The following is an 18138-nucleotide window of genomic DNA, read 5'->3' on the forward strand; positions in this document are numbered from 1 at the left end:
TAGCGCTTTTACAATGTAGATTGTGTCAAAGCAGCTTCACATAAATGGTCATAGTAACTGGAACAGTGTAGTTCAGTTTTTAGTGTTTAAGTTCAGCTCAGTTCAGTTTAGCTCAGTTCTGTGTGATTTAAAATCATTACTGAGAGTTCAAACACTGAAGAGCAAATTCATCGATGCGTAGCTCTACCAATCCTGAACCATGCGAGCCAGTGGCGACAGCGGAGAGGGAAAAAAACTTCACCAGATAGGAGTGAAGAAAAAAAACATTGAGAGAACCAGACTCAGTTAGGCATAACCATTTTAATTTCTCCGCTAGCCAAAAGTCTTGTACAGAGCTTGACATGGGCCAATTGGTATGTGTGCACCTTTGAGTGCAAGGTATATATATTTATAAACACCTCAGAGAATTGGGGATCGCGAGAAACTAGCATTGTTATTTTAGGGGTTGGGGCTGAAAAGTTTGGGAATCCCTGTTCTAGGGTACAATTCATTTCATTTCAATTCATTTCGATTAACTTCAGGTTCATTTCCAAAAGGAATGCAATTGAAAAGTTGATGAGATTGAAAAGATGATTCAAGTTCAGCAGATATTGAAGCCTTCTTATTCTTTTGAACCCTTATGACAAATACATGCAAGAACAAATGCATGTTCCATTGTGTGTTGATGAAATGAAGGGCCAGATTTAGGCCCAATCCCAATTCTGTTTTTGTACACCTACCCCTTCCCTTTAGCCCTTGCAACCAAGGGTTAAGGAGAAGGGCTTCAAATTTTATCCCTAAGAACTGGGACAGCACTACAGCACCTGCACACGTCATCATACAGTATGTCCTCGCGATCTCTTGCTTCATATGAGTTCAGATGATGGCGACTACTGTAGTGATTCCAGTTGTGCTATTTTTTGGTATTTATCTTGAGGAAATCACTGAAGCCATGTATTATGTTATCATAACGATCTAATGTAGCAATAAGATCACAACAGTACTGTGCATTTACACAGCGGCCATTAACATTAATGTAAACACACCAAAAACAACATTAACATTAGAGCAGACACTGTAAAAAGGCCGTTGACAGCCACTAGACTTTTCTGACAGGGTATGCCAGTGTCATTGAGTGTCATAATGTTGTGGGACTGCTGTACAGGAGTTATTATTAGGGATTATAGATTGCGAAATTGGGCGGTTTTTATTTTAGCGTTTTTGTTTAAAACATGACGATAAAACACGAACGTGGTTACGAATATATGAAAACATGTGTTTGTTTGTTGTAAAAATTTGTAATAATGACAGAAAATACTAATTAGTGGATCTCCATACTTCCGGGTGCAGCTGGAGCTAATGTATTCTGGGAAATTTTTCTTACCCCTCGGTTTCGAGTGTGGTCCTGAAAAATCTTCGATTGAAGGGGTGTATATCTCTTGCCCTTAGCCCTTTAAATTCAAGCTAAAGACAATTGGGACACCACTACCCCTTCATGGGCACGCGCAAAACGAGGGGTATAGGGGTTAGGGGAAGGGCTAAGGGGTAGAATTGGGATTGGGCCTTAGTAAACAGGGCAAATTAGTTGTGTCACAAATTTTGTATTATTCTATACAGAGCAGTTTTAAATTAATGGGGATATAAAGTTGAACATGAAATTAATTCACCAACAGAGGGATTACACAACCAAAGATAGGCAAAGAACAATGGCAACATGGGAGCTATATATATATCAAACAATGGGGATAACATGACAGAAGTTTACAATGGAAACAATGCTCAAGACAACCACTGACAAAATGACACAAACAGAGGACCACATGATAGGAAACAAAGCAGGAACAATTGGCATGGGTGGCGCTGCAAGAGCAAGAAACCCCCAACATCAGGAAGTCATGCAGGCCAAACAAGGATGGCAACCTATAACAGGCAAAGAAGCTGACAGAGATGTCCGATTTGTCTTTGCCACTTGAGTATGGATGAGGTAAGAGATAAACCAAGCTCTTTATATGCAAAGTCATATATTCATGTCCTATAGTCCCCCAAAAATCTTTTGGGGAACCTTGGAAGCGCTGGGTTTTACTGAAGCTCTGGGTAGGTGGCTATCCTGGGGAGACCTTGGGAACTGATGGCTCTGAAAGAGGCATGGTGTGAGCTGGCCCTGGATTGAGCAAACTCTTATGTGGTATATGCTGCAGGTTTGCTATGCCTTCCATCTGCAATACCAACATTATATGGATAATTCATATATTACAATAAGAAAAAATCTCTCTTTTTTTCTACCACGCAGCCGAAATCTTATTGATTCGTTTAACTCTAAGCTAAAAATGTTTTTAGTGCAACATCCTAAAAGTCAACCAGACAGTCAATGTAAGTCCTCAATAGCCACAAGATAAATGCTAGCTGCTGGGTTTGTAGCAGGCATGCCATGAGCAGACCTTGACTGAGCAGGCATGATGTGAACAGGCCCTGGCATGGAGCAGGCTCACTCTAGAACTGACATATACTGGATCAGCCTCTGGAACATTGCGAGTAATGCAGCAGTGAGCACCCCAGACACACAGAATGGAAAACCTATAATGAGCAGTGTAACTGAAAGAGAGACACCCGTTTAGTCTTTTTGCGACTTGAGAGCGTTGATAATGGTAGGTAAGGGTTAAACCAAGCTCTGCTTACAGAGGAGCTTGTGTCCTATAGTCCCCAAAAAAATTTAGGGAAAACTTGCATGGTGGCTGTGGCTTGATGGGGATCTGGGTAGCTAGCCATCTTGGTAGGCAGCTCTTGGCAGGCTGCCATCCTGGCAAAAGCCTGTAGGCTGGTGGCCATATTGAGCAGGCCCAGGCATGGCAGGCATGGATGGAGAAGACCCTGGCATGGAGCAGGAGTACACCCAGGGCAAGGAAGCCATGGTAAAGCAGAGACATGGACTGGAGTAGGTTCTAGAGCTGAGACATGGCCTGAAGTGCTGAGATTTGGACTAGAGTGGCCTCTAGTGCTGAGACATAGACTGGAGTTTCTTTTAGAGCTGAGAGAGGGACTGGACTGGTCTCTAGAGCTGAGACATGAACTGGATTTGCTTCTAGAGCTGAGGCATGGACTGGAGTGGCCTCTAAAGCTGAGACATGGACTGGTGCTGAGACGTGGATTGGTGTGCCGAGACATTGACTGGCGTGACCTCTAGAGCTCAGACATAAAATGGAGTAGCCTCTAGAGCGGAGACATGGACTGGAGTCGCCTCTAAAGCTGAAACAGGAACTGGAATGCTGACACAAGAACGAAAGACGGCTCTAGAGCGGAGACATAGACTAGAGTGCTGAGACATGGACTGGAGCAAGCTCTGGAGCTTTGCAAGTAGTGGAGCAGTGTGCAGGCATGGATTAGAGTGCTTGAAACATAGACTAGAGTGACCTCTAGAGCTAAGAAGTGGATTGGAGTGCTGAGGCATGTACTGGTGTGGTCTCTAGAGCTCAGACATTAACTGAAGCTGGCCCTAGAGCTGAGACATGGACTAAAGTGGCCTCTAGAGCTGAGACATGGATTGGAGAGGCCTCTAGAGCTCAGAAATTGACTGGAGTGCTGAGACATGGAATGGAATGGCCTCTAAAGCTAAGACATGGATTGAAGTGCTGAGACTGAAGTTGCCTCTAAAGCTGAAACATAGACTGGAGTAACGAGACATGGGCTGGTGTGGCCTCTAGAGCTAAGACATGGAATGGAGCATGGCCAAGAGCTGAAACATGGACTGGAGCAGGTTCTAGAGCTGAGACATAGACTAGAGTGCTGAGACATGGACTGGAGCGAGCTCTGGAGCTTTGCAAGTAGTGGAGCAATGTGCAGGCATGAATTAGAGTGCTTGAAACATATACTGGAGTGACCTCTAGAGCTAAGATGTGGATTGGAGTGCTGAGGCTTGTACTGGAGTGGTCTCTAGAGCTCAAACATTAACTGAAGCTGGCCGTAGAGCTGAGACATGGACTAAAGTGGCCTCTAGAGCTGAGACATGGACTAAAGTGGCCTCTAGAGCTGAGACATGGATTGGAGAGGCCTCTAGAGCTCAGAAATTGACTGGAGTGCTGAGACATGGAATGGAATGGCCTCTAGAGCTTAGATATGGATCGTAGTGCTGAGACTGAAGTGGCCTCTAGAGCTGAAACATAGACTGGAGTAACGAGACATGGGCTAGTGTGGCCTCTAGAGCTGAGACATGGACTGGAGCATGCCCTAGAGCTGAAACATGGACTGGAGCAGGTTCTAGAGCTGAGACATAGACTACAATGCTGAGACATGGACTGGAGCGAGCTCTGGAGCTTTGCAAGTAGTGAAGCAGTGTGCAGGCATGAATTAGAGTGCTTAAAATATAGACTGGAGTGACCTCTAGAGCTAAGACGTGGATTGGAGTGCTGAGGCTTGAACTGGAGTGGTCTCTAGAGCTCAGGCATTAACTGAAGCTGGCCGTAGAGCTGAAACATGGACTAAAGTGACCTCTAGAGCTGAGACATGGATTGGAGAGGCCTTTAGAGCTCAGAAATTGACTGGAGTGCTGAGACATGGACTGGAATGGCCTCCAGAGCTTAGACATAGATTGAAGTGCTGAGACTGAAGTGGCCTCTAGAGCTGAAACATAGACTGGAGTAACGAGACATGGACTGGAGCATGGCCTAGAGCTGAAACATGGACTGGAGCAGGTTCTAGAGCTGAGACATAGACTAGAGTGCTGAGACATGGACTGGAGCGAGCTCTGAAGCTTTGAAAGTAGTAGAGCAGTGTACGGCTTAGACATGTGTAGCCTGATTAGTCTTTGCCACTTGAGAGCATTGAGGACCATTGTGCAGTTCTGCACAATAATCAAACACATCTCAGTCAACCGGTGTTTAAGACTACTATAAAGCAGGTGTGAGTTGGAGGTGGTTGGAGCTAGACCCTGCAGAGCTGTGGATCTCCAGGAATTGAGTTTGAGACCAAGGAATTAAAGTAATCTTTGCTTCTGTGGGAGCTTGTGCCCAAAAAAAGGGATCGTATGGGTAGCACAACCAGACACTGGCATGAGCAGGCATGGTGAGAGCAGACTATTCTGTGTCAAATATTGCAGGGTATGGCTCTGGGTAGGTACTCCTCTTGTGAGGTGGTTCTGGACAGGTGGCAATCCTGGAAAAGGCTGTGAGCTGGTGGAAATTCAACTGCTGTAATGTAATGTGTGTATTTATATAGCACATTTATTGTGTATGGCCATCCACCCAAAGTGCTTCACAATTATAAGGGGGGTCTCTCCACACCACCACCAGTGTGTAGCATCCACTTGGATGATGCGACAGCACAACGGGGCCAGTGCACTCATTACACACCAGCTATAGGGGGGGGGGGGGGGGGTGGGTAGAGAGACAGTGAAAGAGCCAATTCAGTGGATGGGGATGATTGGGAGGCCATGATTGTTAAGGGCCGAGAGGGAATTTGACCAGGACAGCAGGGTTACACCTCTACTCTTTACAAGAAGTTACATGAGATTTTTGATGACTACAGAGAGTCAGGACCTCGGTTTAACGTCTCATCCGAAAGACGGCCCCCACTGACAGTATAGTGTCCCCTTCACTTTTTTACTGGGGCATTAGGACTCACACAGACCGCAGGTTGAGCGCCCCCTGCTGGCCTCACTAACACCACTTCCAACAGCAACCTAGTTTTCCCATGTGGTCCCCCATCCAGGTACTGACCAGGCTCAGCCCTGCTTAGCTTCAGTGAGTAACTGGTCTTGGGCAGCAGGGTGATATGGGTGCTGGGTTTTTAGTATGGTCTAGCTTTCTGTAATGAGGTCCATTGAAGGTGACCAATGAACAAAGGACCAAATGGCAGGAATACAATCAAGGGATAGAGCTCCAGGTACACATACATGTACATTTCATGCATTCATTTGTTAATTTTCTATTCAGCTTAGTCCCTTTATTAATCTGGGGTTGCCACAGCGGAATGAACCGCCAACTTATCCAGCATATGTTTTACGCAGCGGATGCTGTTCCAGCCGCAACCTATCTCTGGAATGACATCCATACACACTCATTCACACTCATACACTGCAGACAATTTAGCCTACCCAATTCACCTGTACCGTATGTCTTTGGACTGAGGGGGGAAACCGGAGCACCCAAAGGAAACCCATGCAAACGCAGGAAGAACATACAAACTCCACACAGAAATGCCAACTGACCCAGACAAGGCTCGAACCAGCGGCCTTCTTGCTGTGAGGCGACAGCACCTACTGCGCCACTGTGCATATCAATATAGCATATCAATACGTTAATGTGAGTGGTAGGTTTAGTAACGGGGTACATTTATGGCCCGTTTCCACTGAGTGGTACGGTTCGGTACGGTTCGCTTTTATGGCCGTTTCCACTGTCAAAAGGCGTACCGAACCAAACCGTACTGTACCACTTTTTCGGCACCCTTTAGAAGGGGTCCCAAACACAAGAAAGGGTACCAAAAGGCAAAGCTAGACACGCAGCTGAACGCTATTGGTTTACAGAGATACGTCATTCGCTAATGCAACAAGCCAGAACGTAAACAAAGGACCCGCCATGTTTGAAATACACAGTGAGAGATTACTTGCGCTCGCCGCGCGTCTATATCTGAAATAACTAACTTCTTGAGCTGATGATGATAACATGCGCTTGATTATTGACGTGCTTTGGAAACCCGATCCTGTGAGAAGCTGACAAACGCAAGGTTGAAACATTCAGAAAGAAAAGGACAAATGCGAGAGTGGAGCGCTGAAAAAAGGGGAAGCCAAGGAGCACGTTATTTCTTCAGCAAACTGCCTTGTTTTAATTTTTATAATCACCTTTTGGACTAATATTAACTAGGAACGATGGAATGACTCTCTAACAGAGGCTACATGTGCTGCTGAAGATTAGAGACCAGATAAGAGGTTTTCACTGACTTTAGGCTATACGTTGTGTTGTTTTGAACCTAATTGAGGACGAAATGTATGCTGTGTGTACTTTTTCTGTAATTGGTAACATATCGGGGACTGTAAGGGTCTGTATGTGTTCATATATGTTCATTTATTTATTTATTTAAAATAATTACAGACGTTACAGTAGGCTGTTTTGCACTGTCATTGATTTGCAGTTATAATCAACTCATGTTCATAGAAAAGTTAGTAATAAACATTTATACACAAGTATTTATGTGTGTAAAGCATCTGTTTTGTGAGAAGTGCTTTTCATATGATATGTGAGTGACTTGTGTATTTAAGCTTTATTGTAGACATTTTCTCAAGCGAGCATGACGTCGACTGAAACTTTGTCCTATACCACGCCCACCAAAAGGGTACCCTTGCTAGTGGAAACGCAAGCCTGATAAAGGTGACCCGTACCGACCCGAACCGTACCGTACTGTACCAGTCAGTGTAAATGAGGCATTAGGTTAGTAAGTGAAGATGTTAATAAAAACAATTGAATAATAATAATAATAATAATAATAATAATAAAACACTTTAAAGAATAATTTAATAAATAATATAAATAATTATAAGACTGAAGTTGTATCCCTTCTAACCCATGGCAATAAAAAACAGGAACAGGAAGAAAAGTCTAAACTAGAAAATAACACACATGAACAAATGTCAGGTGCTCGTAATCTGTTAACAACAGAGGTTTTTAAAGATGGTGTGGAACAGTGGCTCAGTGGTTAGCACTGTTGCCTGACAGCAAGAAGGTCACTGGTTTTGTATAGACTTTACATGTTCCCCTTGTACTCACATGGGTTTTCTACGGGTGCTCTGGTTTCCCCCAACGTCAAAAGACATTCGGTATAGGTGAAATGGATGAACTAAATTGGCCGTAGTGCATGTCTGTGTGAAAGAGAGTGTATTTCCCAGCATTTTGCTGGGTTGCAGCTGGAAAAGCATCAGCTGCGTAAAACATATGCCAAAGTAGCTGGTGGTTCATTCAGTTGTGGCGAGCCCTGAAGAATTAGGGACTAAGCTGAAGGAAAATAAATGAATGTATAAAGGCATGCTTTTTAGGCATTGAATCCTTCATTTGAAAGGAAATCTCCATAAATGCGTAAGTAATAAGGTCAGTCACAAAAATTACTGTGTCCATGTCTTTTCAGTGCTAATGTTATTTGTTGTTAGCAGTAATATGGCTAACTTTAAGTGATCACTACCAAAATAGTTATTTTTATTAATTAATTTTTAGGTAATTAATAACATTTTCACCTTTGCCATTATATATGTTGCATAGCTTTTATTTATATAGTGTTACTGAAACTATAACTTTCTAAGTACCAAGGTGGATAATAATTAAGTAATGGACAAACCAGAACATTTTAATATTGCATTTTCCCTCTTAATTTTAATGAGTGCTTGATTGTCATTTGCTCTCATGCATGTTGTGGGAGGATCATAAAAGAGCAAGAAGACTATTTAAAAGCACAACAACAGTAAATAAAACCGCATTTTAAAAGATCTAGTTTGGCAGGATGGATTTATCATCACAAGAATACGACCCCTCTCAGTTTTGTTTTCCTGCAGTGAACAACTCTTGTCTTAAAGGCACACATCATGTCTCCACTCAGACTGTGGTGTATCTCATATTGGCGTCAGCAATGACTGTGACCGTTTTAGGAAATTCAGTGGTCATTATTTCCATAGCACACTTTAAACAGCTCCAGACACCGACAAACATCCTGGTGATGTCTCTGGCTCTGGCGGACCTGCTGCTTGGACTGGTGGTCATGCCTTTCAGTATGATCCGTTCTGTTGACGGCTGCTGGTACTATGGAGAGACCTTCTGTTTGCTTCACACCGGTTTTGACCTGTTTCTCACATCTGTGTCTATTTTTCATCTTATTTTTATTGCTGTTGATCGACATCAGGCTGTGTGTTTTCCGCTTCAGTATCCAACAAGAATAACCATACCTGTTGCATGGGTCATGGTGATGATAAGTTGGAGCATGGCTGCTTTTTATTCTTATGGTGTGGTGTACTCAAAAGCTAACTTGGAAGGACTGGAGGAATACATTGCATCAGTGTACTGTATGGGAGGATGTACCCTGTATTTCAATGCCTTGTGGTCAGTTTTAGACACATTACTAACTTTTTTCTTGCCTTGTTCTGTCATGGTTGGCTTGTATGCAAGAATTTTTGTAGTAGCAAAAAAGCACATAAAGTCAATCACTGAGGCAAACCAGAATGAAAATGAGAATGTGTTTAAAAACCCTCGACGGTCTGAAAGAAAAGCAGCAAAAACTCTTGGTATAGTTGTGGGTGCTTTTATTCTCTGCTGGTTGCCTTTTTTTATTAACTCTCTGGTGGATCCCTACATTAACTTTTCCACCCCATATGCTCTGTTTGATGCATTTGGTTGGTTAGGCTACACAAATTCAACTCTAAACCCCATAATATATGGTCTTTTCTACCCATGGTTTAGAAAAACTCTTTCCCTCATTGTAACTTTGAGAATATTTGAACCAAACTCATCTGATATCAATTTATTTACGGTTTGATTTCATCAATGTTAATTGTTTTGCACTAGCACACTATGTTTGGCAATGATATGTGTGCACAGATACTGAACAATGTCAATATGTTGAAACACGGTTATAATATATGTAAATTATTACACAGAGGGAGAAAAAAATGCCCATATATTTGCATATTTATATACTGTAACAACACAAACTAGGCAGTCAGTGAGTGGCCTGTATCATAAGTCAAAGTTATAAGTTTTGTTTTGTTTGGGCTTTATGATTGTGTCATGTAAAAGTGAATTACAGTAAGGTTAAGTCATACATTTAACAAATATTTTTAATGAGAAAGCTTTATATAATGTAAAATGACATGCATTATCATGAATTCATGTCTGCAAATAAGGACACAACTGTTAAATTCATCCAAAGCACTTTTCTTTTGTTAAAATTTGGGAGCTAATTTTTCGGCAGGTCATCTATTTTAGTTTGCTCTACATAAAAATGAACAAAACAACACATTTTGCAAACAAAAGCCTAGATGTTTTTGAGAATGACATTAGGAAATTAATTCAAATATCTAAATATTTTGACTCTATGCTTTCTTTTAATTTCTTAAAGTAACTGATATCGTTTACTTCATTTTGTTAAAAGCATTGTATTGATGCATAATTGTGGCATGACAAATGAATAAAGCAAACTCTTGAATATTAAAGAGTAATTATATATACAAGTTAAAACGCTGTTGCCTCACAGCAAGTAGGTCGCTGGTTCAAGCCCCAGCTAGGTCAGTTGGCATTTCTGTGTTTGGAGTTTGCATGTTCTCTCCATGTTGGTGTGGGTTTCTTCCAGATGCTCCAGTTTTTCCCTGGTGAATTGGTTAAGCTAAATTGTCCGAAAGTGTGTATGTCCTGGTCCTCCAGATCAGGGGTTGAGCGTTGGGCTGAAAACTCACCTCATAAAAACTAGATGTTACCAACCACCAATACGGTGCGGCTAAATATCAACTTCGATATGCATGTCTTTGAGAGTAAGTAAGAAGGTATAAGTTATTTGAAGGCTAAGTTGAATTGAAAGCAGATTGCAAGTCTTATGTTGTCAGACATGCATTCCACGTAGGCAGTAATACTAATATGAAGTGATACAATAGACACGTATTCATGTCAGTTTGTGGGTTTGTGAAATATATTAGAAATAAATGTGAATTTAACATTTCAGTAATAGTCTAATTGTTCAAACGAAATCTAATAGAGCTAAATATTTTTGCAGATTTATTCAAAACTTTACTTGTTGTTATCAAATTTAGGTAAACCAGCATTGCTCTAATATATTAATATATTTTAATATTATTGAACATTCGAATTATATATTTGAATATTATTGAATAATATTGAGCAAAATTATTAGCGCTCATGTGAAATTTTTATTCATTTCCCTAATGCTGTTTTTTTAATTCAGTTTAAACAATTAAAATAAATCATTTTTAATAATCTATTAATAACTGCAGCACCACCCAGGAAGTTTGGGCAGAAGAATAATGATCGTGCTCAACAGGGCCTGGTTTCTCTCAAGGTTTTTTTTTTCTTCCCTTCAATTAGTCAAAGTTTTTTTTCTTCACCACTGTAGCCACTGGCTTGCTCGGAACATGACTTGTGGATTTGCTCTTCAGTGTTTGAACTTTTAGCTGTGAAGTTTAAACCACACTAAACTAAACTAAACTGAACTTCAGCTCTGAAATCTGGACTTTACTAGAACTATGTTAAGCTTCTTTGACACAATCTACAATGTAAGCGCGCTATAGAAATACACATAAATTGAATTAAATTGAATAATAACTCATTTCGTTTGCCTTTGACCATCGCCTGCTCACTCTCCATTCAGCATCACTATGAAGAGCACACACACACACACACACACACACACACACACACACACACACACACACACACACACACACACACACACACACACACACACACACACACACACACAGACACACACACAATATTCAGTTTACTTCAAACACCCCGAACGTAACTCACTCATTCCTGCTTTATCCTGTTCCAGTTACTATGACCATTTATGTGAAGCTGCTTTGACACAATCTACATTGTAAAAGCGCTATACAAATAAAGCTGAATTGAATTGAATTGATCGCTGTTGTCTTGTCTGGATTGTTCTGCGTTGTCTGTTCTTAAACCATTAAGATAACATCATTTTAGACTTTTCAACCACTCAGTTAAGACGTAAGATTTTCCAACTCCTTTTTTACGATTTTCTATCCTGCTCTGCGCATCATTCATCAACTCTTTCAGTAAACAAATGTGCTGCTTTCTGCATTGACGATAAAATTTGAATGGTTATTTTGCAAGACACTAGCATTTCAGCTTAAAGAGGCTAATGACCATTGATATTTATATTTTTGTTTTTTTGTTTTTTTTATTGCAGCCAAGCTAAACTAAATTGGATGTGAAAAAAATGTCAGTGCTCTGTTAAGCAGCACTTGAGAAATATTTGAAGTAATTAAAAGAAGGAGGTATCATTTTTGTCACAATCACCAGCGATCTGCCCGGATTAGCCGATCGCTAACGGACTACAAATCTGCCATTACATGGACTACATGTTCCAGTCAGTTCCAGGGGGGTATGGGGTTGTTGCGAACTGGAGAGGGGGGAGGTGGCGTAGCGGTGGCACTTTAGATCATTTTGGAAGGGTACTTTAAATCTATCCAAGACTAAAAAGGCCATGTGTACTGCACAGGTTGAGCACTATGTGTGCACGTGCATACGCACACCTCTGGGCCTTGTATACTTTTGAGTCCTTTTATACTGAATTGTGAACATTACGACATGGTTTCCTTGCCTTGTCGTGCTGTGTTTTTGACTCTTGTTTGTTTGTCTACGTTGCCTTCTGCCTGCCTGTACTGACCATTCACCTGTTATTCCCTGTTTACCTCTGTATGCCCCTGTGTTGAGCGTTGCTTGTCTAACCATTCTCTGTTCAAGTCTGCATTTGGATTTGCACAAAAAAAAAAGAATATATATATATATATATATATATATATATATATATATATATATATATATATATATATATATATATATATATACATATATATATATATATATATATATATATATATATATATATATATATATATATATATATATATATATACATATATATATATATATATATATATACATATATATATACATACATACATATACATATATATATATACATACATACATATACATATATATATATATATATATATATATATATATACATATATATATATACACATACATACATATATATATATATATATATATATATATATATACATACATACATACATACATACATACATACATACATATATATATATATATAAACATATATATATATATATATATATATATATATATATATATATATATATATATATATATATATATATATATATATATATATACATATATATATATACACACACACACACACACACACACACACACACATATATAAGTTAAAGGATGGAATACTTTATTGTCATATATACTGTGTATAATGGGGTTTAATGTGTATACTGTATTTATACAAATATTGTGTGCAAAAAATTGCAATATATTAAATACAAAAGGTCTGCAACACAATCTTCTATTGTGCTCAACAGAAGATAGTAAGAAAAATAGGTTTAGAACACGTGTGAGTAAATGATGACAATTTGCAGTTTTTGGGTGAACTGTCCCTTTAAGTAAATGTTTGTCATAAACTAAATTGCTACATTAAACTAAATATAGTATACTACACTAAATTAATCTAAATTGCCAAAAAGTCACATTTTAAAATGCTTTGCTTGTGAAATTGTTTGCAGATATGCAAATCATCTACATGTTAAGTCAGTAAACTCAACAGTCGACGCATTAATTATTGGCCTCTCCCATAAACAACGCCTATCATTTTCCTTATATAAACAAGCTGCCAGTGAAACCAGCTTTAGGATTTTTTTATCTGCAGGCACGTCATGAACATGGGCATTACTCTTTAATGCAGTCAAGCCTTTTTCATGGAATTTCAAGAGCATCACTGCTTTTCCCACTGGAACACAAGCTGCTCTCTGGACTTTCATTTGAGTTATGTCAATGTATTTTTGTTCTTGTACATATCTGCGATCTCTGTTCTGACTGTGTGTGGAAATCTACTCGTCATCGTCTCTATAACAGTTTTCAAGCAGCTTCACACGCCGACCAACCTCCTCATCCTCTCGCTGGCCATTTCTGACCTGCTGGTGGGAATCTGTCTGATGCCGGTTGAAAGCATCAGAAGCATCAACTCCTGTTTTTACATGGGAAAGTCCCACTGTCATATCTTTCATAGCATTATGTCCATTGTTGGCTCTGCTTCCCTTATGAACATCATGTTAGTGGCTATTGATCGTTATTTTGCAGTGTGTAATCCGCTTCTGTATATGTCCAAAATGACAATCAGAAAAGCTCTGATCTGTGTATGTTTAGGATGGACTGTGTCCATCTGTTATAATCTTGTACCAGTGAATTTGGGAAATTCAGACCCGACAGGAGCTGTTGTGGTCTGTTTAAGGGAATGTGCAGTGGCTGTCAGCAATTCATGGGGTCCCGCTGACTTAATAGTGAGCTTTATTGCTCCATGTATTATGATGTTAATTCTGTACACAAGAATTCTCACAGTGGCCTTAAAACAAGCCAAAGCCATTTCTAACATGACAAAGAAAAATGGATCTCAGCCATCCAGGAAATCAGAGGTAAAGGCAACCAAAACCTTGAGCACTATTATCTTTGTGTATTTCATTTGCTGGATTCCCTGGTATGTCATTATGCTGAACATGGAACAATTTAACAAGTTGCCTGTGAGCATTTCTGCTTTTTTATGTCTATTTTACACTAATTCATGCATCAATCCCTTTATATATGCAATATCGTATCCCTGGTTCAAAAGGTCAGTGAAACTTGTGGTTAGCCTAAGAATACTGCAGACAGCAACTAACCAGTTGAACTTATTTGCTGAAGACTGTTAATATGGAATACTTAATAATACTAAATGTTAACTGTTTTGATTATCTTCTTTGGCCTATAAATCTCTTGCCTAAATTACATGTTTAGCATGATGCAAAAAACATTGACGTGAAACTGAATCAATGAACTAGAATGTGTAGACCCTTATGAAAAATCGTACACTTAAACAAAAAAAGGAAGTATACTTTCAGTCTTTTTATGTACTACAACACTAAAACTGCTAGTTAACTACACTAGTGATTAACAGTTTTACTGATTCTCAGGCAGGTTTCAGCATGGAATACAGAATACAACTCTGAAAAGAATCAACATTTTGTTTTTTTGTTTTTGCCCTATTATTGACCCACCCCAAACTAATCCCCAACTACTACTTTAAGGTTCTGGCTTGGCTAATAGTAAATATAATTAAGGCCTCTATCTTGTATAATGAAGAAAAAATTAAAATAAACTACAATAAAAATTAAATGAAACAAATGAATGGGTAAGTTTCGTCAATAGCATATCAAATTTACACTGTTGACATCAGTATATTTCTCATACATTTATTACTGTTCCATTTCCAAACAGTTTAAGTACTTGAACCATTTTTTAAAGTATAGGTTTAGCTTGTCCATTTGCTTATGAGACATTTTTTTAAATGCGGCCACTCTAGCAAGTTCTACTGCCCATTCTTGGAAGGAAGGGGCCTCCTCTGATTTCCAGCTCCTAAGAATTATTTGTCTGCCAATCAGTAAACTGGTTTGGACCCAAAATTTTATGTTTTGCTAGTTAACTACACTAAGAATGATTGCATTATTGTGTGTGTGTGTGTGTTTGTGTGTGTCTGCGTATAGTGCAGTTGTAAAAGTTAATTTGTTGCCCAAATTCTGAGCATGGGACAAAGTTCACGAACTAATTATTTACCACAAGTATTACGACTAGTTGTGCACGTAAAGTGAACTACTGCCACAGTCATACTACACTTAAATATATTTCATATACAAAAAGCTGACAAGTTCATATATTTACATATTCATTCATTTTCACAGTGGAATGAACCGCCAACTTACCCAGGATACGTTTTACTCAACATATGCCCATCCAGCTGCAACCCAGTACTGGGAAATATCCATACACACTCATTTACACACATACACTACAGTTAATTTAAATGGCAAGACGGGGAGAACATGCAAACTCCACACAGATATGTCAACTGACCCAGCCGGGACTCAAACCAGCGACCGTCTTGCAGCGAATCGACAGTGATAACCACTGAGCCAACGTGTCGCCAGTTTTAGGACAATTTGTAGTTGACTTTACTCCTTTAATTGAGTGGCCTATTAAATATTTCTCTCACATAATATTGTATTTTTCCCAAGTTTCTGAGATAAAGCTCAGGGCTAACTTTCAGTAACTCGCAGCGACAGATCTTAAAGTACATCCATGTCATTGGAGTTTCTGTATTTGTTTATTTTTATTAAAAGCTGCTTAAATGCCCTAATTTAACAAAGGCCTATCTTATTCATTCATTCATTCATTTTCTTGTCGGCTTAGTCCCTTTATTAATCCGGGGTCGCCACAGCGGAATGAACCGCCAACTTATCCAGCAAGTTTTTACACAGCAGATGCCCTTCCAGCCACAACCCATCTCTGGGAAACATCCACACACACACACATTCACACACACACTACGGACAATTTAGCCAACCCAATTCACCTGTACTGCATGTCTTTGGACTGTGGGGGAAAGCGGAGCACCCGGAGGAAACACACGCGAACGCAGGGAGAACATGAGAACATGCAAACTCCACACAGAAACGCCAACTGAGCCGAGGCTCAAACCAGCGACCCAGAGACCTTCTTGCTGTGAGGCAACAGCACTACCTACTGCGCCACTGCTTCGCAGGCCTACCTTAGTGAAAAACAAATATGCTAAGTATTCTTGCAGATAGATTAATTGTCAGTATAGAGCTTAGGGAACATGTCATAAGCATCGCTATGCATTCTGGGTGTTTAGGACAAGGGAGCCTGATTCCAATTGATATCTATTAATTATTTGTATCACATACACACTCATCAGCAAAAAAACTGTAAGTGTTTGTACTAAATTTAATGAAGGAAATCAAACATGGAGATGTTTTCTTGCTCACTGATGCCCTTTTAGTTAGTTATGGATAAACTCATTGATTTATTTGATCCGCTTTGGATGCACCCCCTCTGTACAGTATCTCTGATCGGCTTCTCCAGTTACACTTCACCACTGGACACAGAATGTTATGGAATGCATATTTTCAGCTTCTCAGGGCGTACTCACACTATGCTATCCGAACCGTGCCCAGGCCCGTTTCCCGGATCGTTTGAGAAGTGTAAGTGCACTGAATCGGGCTCAGGCACAGTTGACTTGGCCGACCCTGGCCCGGTTGGAAGAGGTGTGCTTGAGCCAGATTCACTTGGGCTTTGGTGCGTAACGCTTGTAGTGTGAGTGCAAAACGTGCCAAAGCCCGAAACTGAAAGCGAGACGTGACTTTTAGGGGACTTTCATATGGATTTGTTAATCAATCTTACTGTTCAGTGAACGCAAACTGCCGTAGTTTATTAAATACGCAAACTCCCCACAGCATGACAGCTGTGCACCTTCAGCAAACCTCATAATTCCTGCAGTGCGAGGGCTTTTTGATTGTTTATGAGCGCCAAAAGTGGCAGTTCGGCAAAAATCTGTTCGGCGAAATATCTGACTGCGTGTCACAGCATCCCTAAGGACTGTTTGGCGAAATATTAGACTGCATGTCACTGCATATCAAACGACGGAAACGATATAGCTAGAGAAGTCTCCACTGGAGCGAGAGCACTTACTGAACAGCGCAGCAGCGATGACGTAAGTGTGCCCAGGCCCGATTGTAGTGTGAGTGCGGGCCGTCGGGGGAGACGGGAGGGGGGACAAGCGTGCTTTGGCCCGGTTCGAGGCAACTGTACATGGTGCGAGTACGGCCTCAGACACACAAAGAGCGTTTATAAAGGTATATACATGATAGAGAATTTTATTTTGAGTGCTTGTGAGATGTTTTGTTTTTAAATATATTACTATATATTACTAGATATTAGAAGATATTATTGTTGTTGTTTTTTTTTTCTGTGAAGCTAAGCAGGGCTGAGCCTGGCCAGTACCTGGATGGGAGACCACATGGGAACACTAGGTTGCTGTTGGAAGTGGTGTTAGTGAGGCCAGCAGGGGGTGCTCAACCTGCAGACTGTTTGAGTCCTAATGCCCCAGTATGAGTGAAGGGGACACTATACTGTCAGTGGGTGCCGTTTTTCGCATGAGACGTTAAACCGAGGTCCTGACCCTATGTGGTCATTAAAAATCCAATGGCACATGGCAAGAGTAGGGTATAACCCTGGTGTCCTGGCTAAAGTCCCTCAATCAGCCCTTACAATCATGGCCTCCCAATCATCCCCATCCACCGAATTGGCTCTATCACTGTCTCTCCACTCCACCAACAGCTGGTGTGTGGCGAGCGCACTGGCCCCATTGTCTTGTGGCTGCTGTCGCATCATCCAAGTGGATGCTGCACACTGGTGGTGGTGTGGAGAGACCCCCCTCATGATTGTGAAGCACTTTGGGTGTATGGCCATACAAGATAAATACGCTTTATAA

General features: G+C 40.4%; 3 protein-coding genes across 4 annotated transcripts in view; 2 read left to right on the top strand and 1 right to left on the bottom strand.

Annotated features, from left to right (window-relative positions):
* taar10a (trace amine-associated receptor 10a) overlaps nt 1–18138 on the bottom strand; it is a 92681-nt gene that overhangs the window by 36982 nt on the left and 37561 nt on the right. The gene's annotated exons all lie outside the window — the stretch shown is intronic.
* On the top strand, nt 8453–9480 carry taar13c (trace amine associated receptor 13c). The gene has a single exon (NM_001083040.1). The coding sequence runs from the start codon at nt 8455–8457 to the stop codon at nt 9478–9480; it is 1026 nt and encodes a 341-aa protein (NP_001076509.1). The 5' UTR covers nt 8453–8454.
* taar15 (trace amine associated receptor 15) lies at nt 13517–14503 on the top strand. Its single transcript, NM_001083039.1, has one exon. It carries the CDS (start codon nt 13517–13519, stop codon nt 14501–14503), a length of 987 nt encoding a protein of 328 aa, NP_001076508.1.

Source organism: Danio rerio, chromosome 20 (genome assembly GCF_049306965.1).
Source record: "Danio rerio strain Tuebingen ecotype United States chromosome 20, GRCz12tu, whole genome shotgun sequence".
NCBI lineage: Eukaryota > Metazoa > Chordata > Actinopteri > Cypriniformes > Danionidae > Danio > Danio rerio.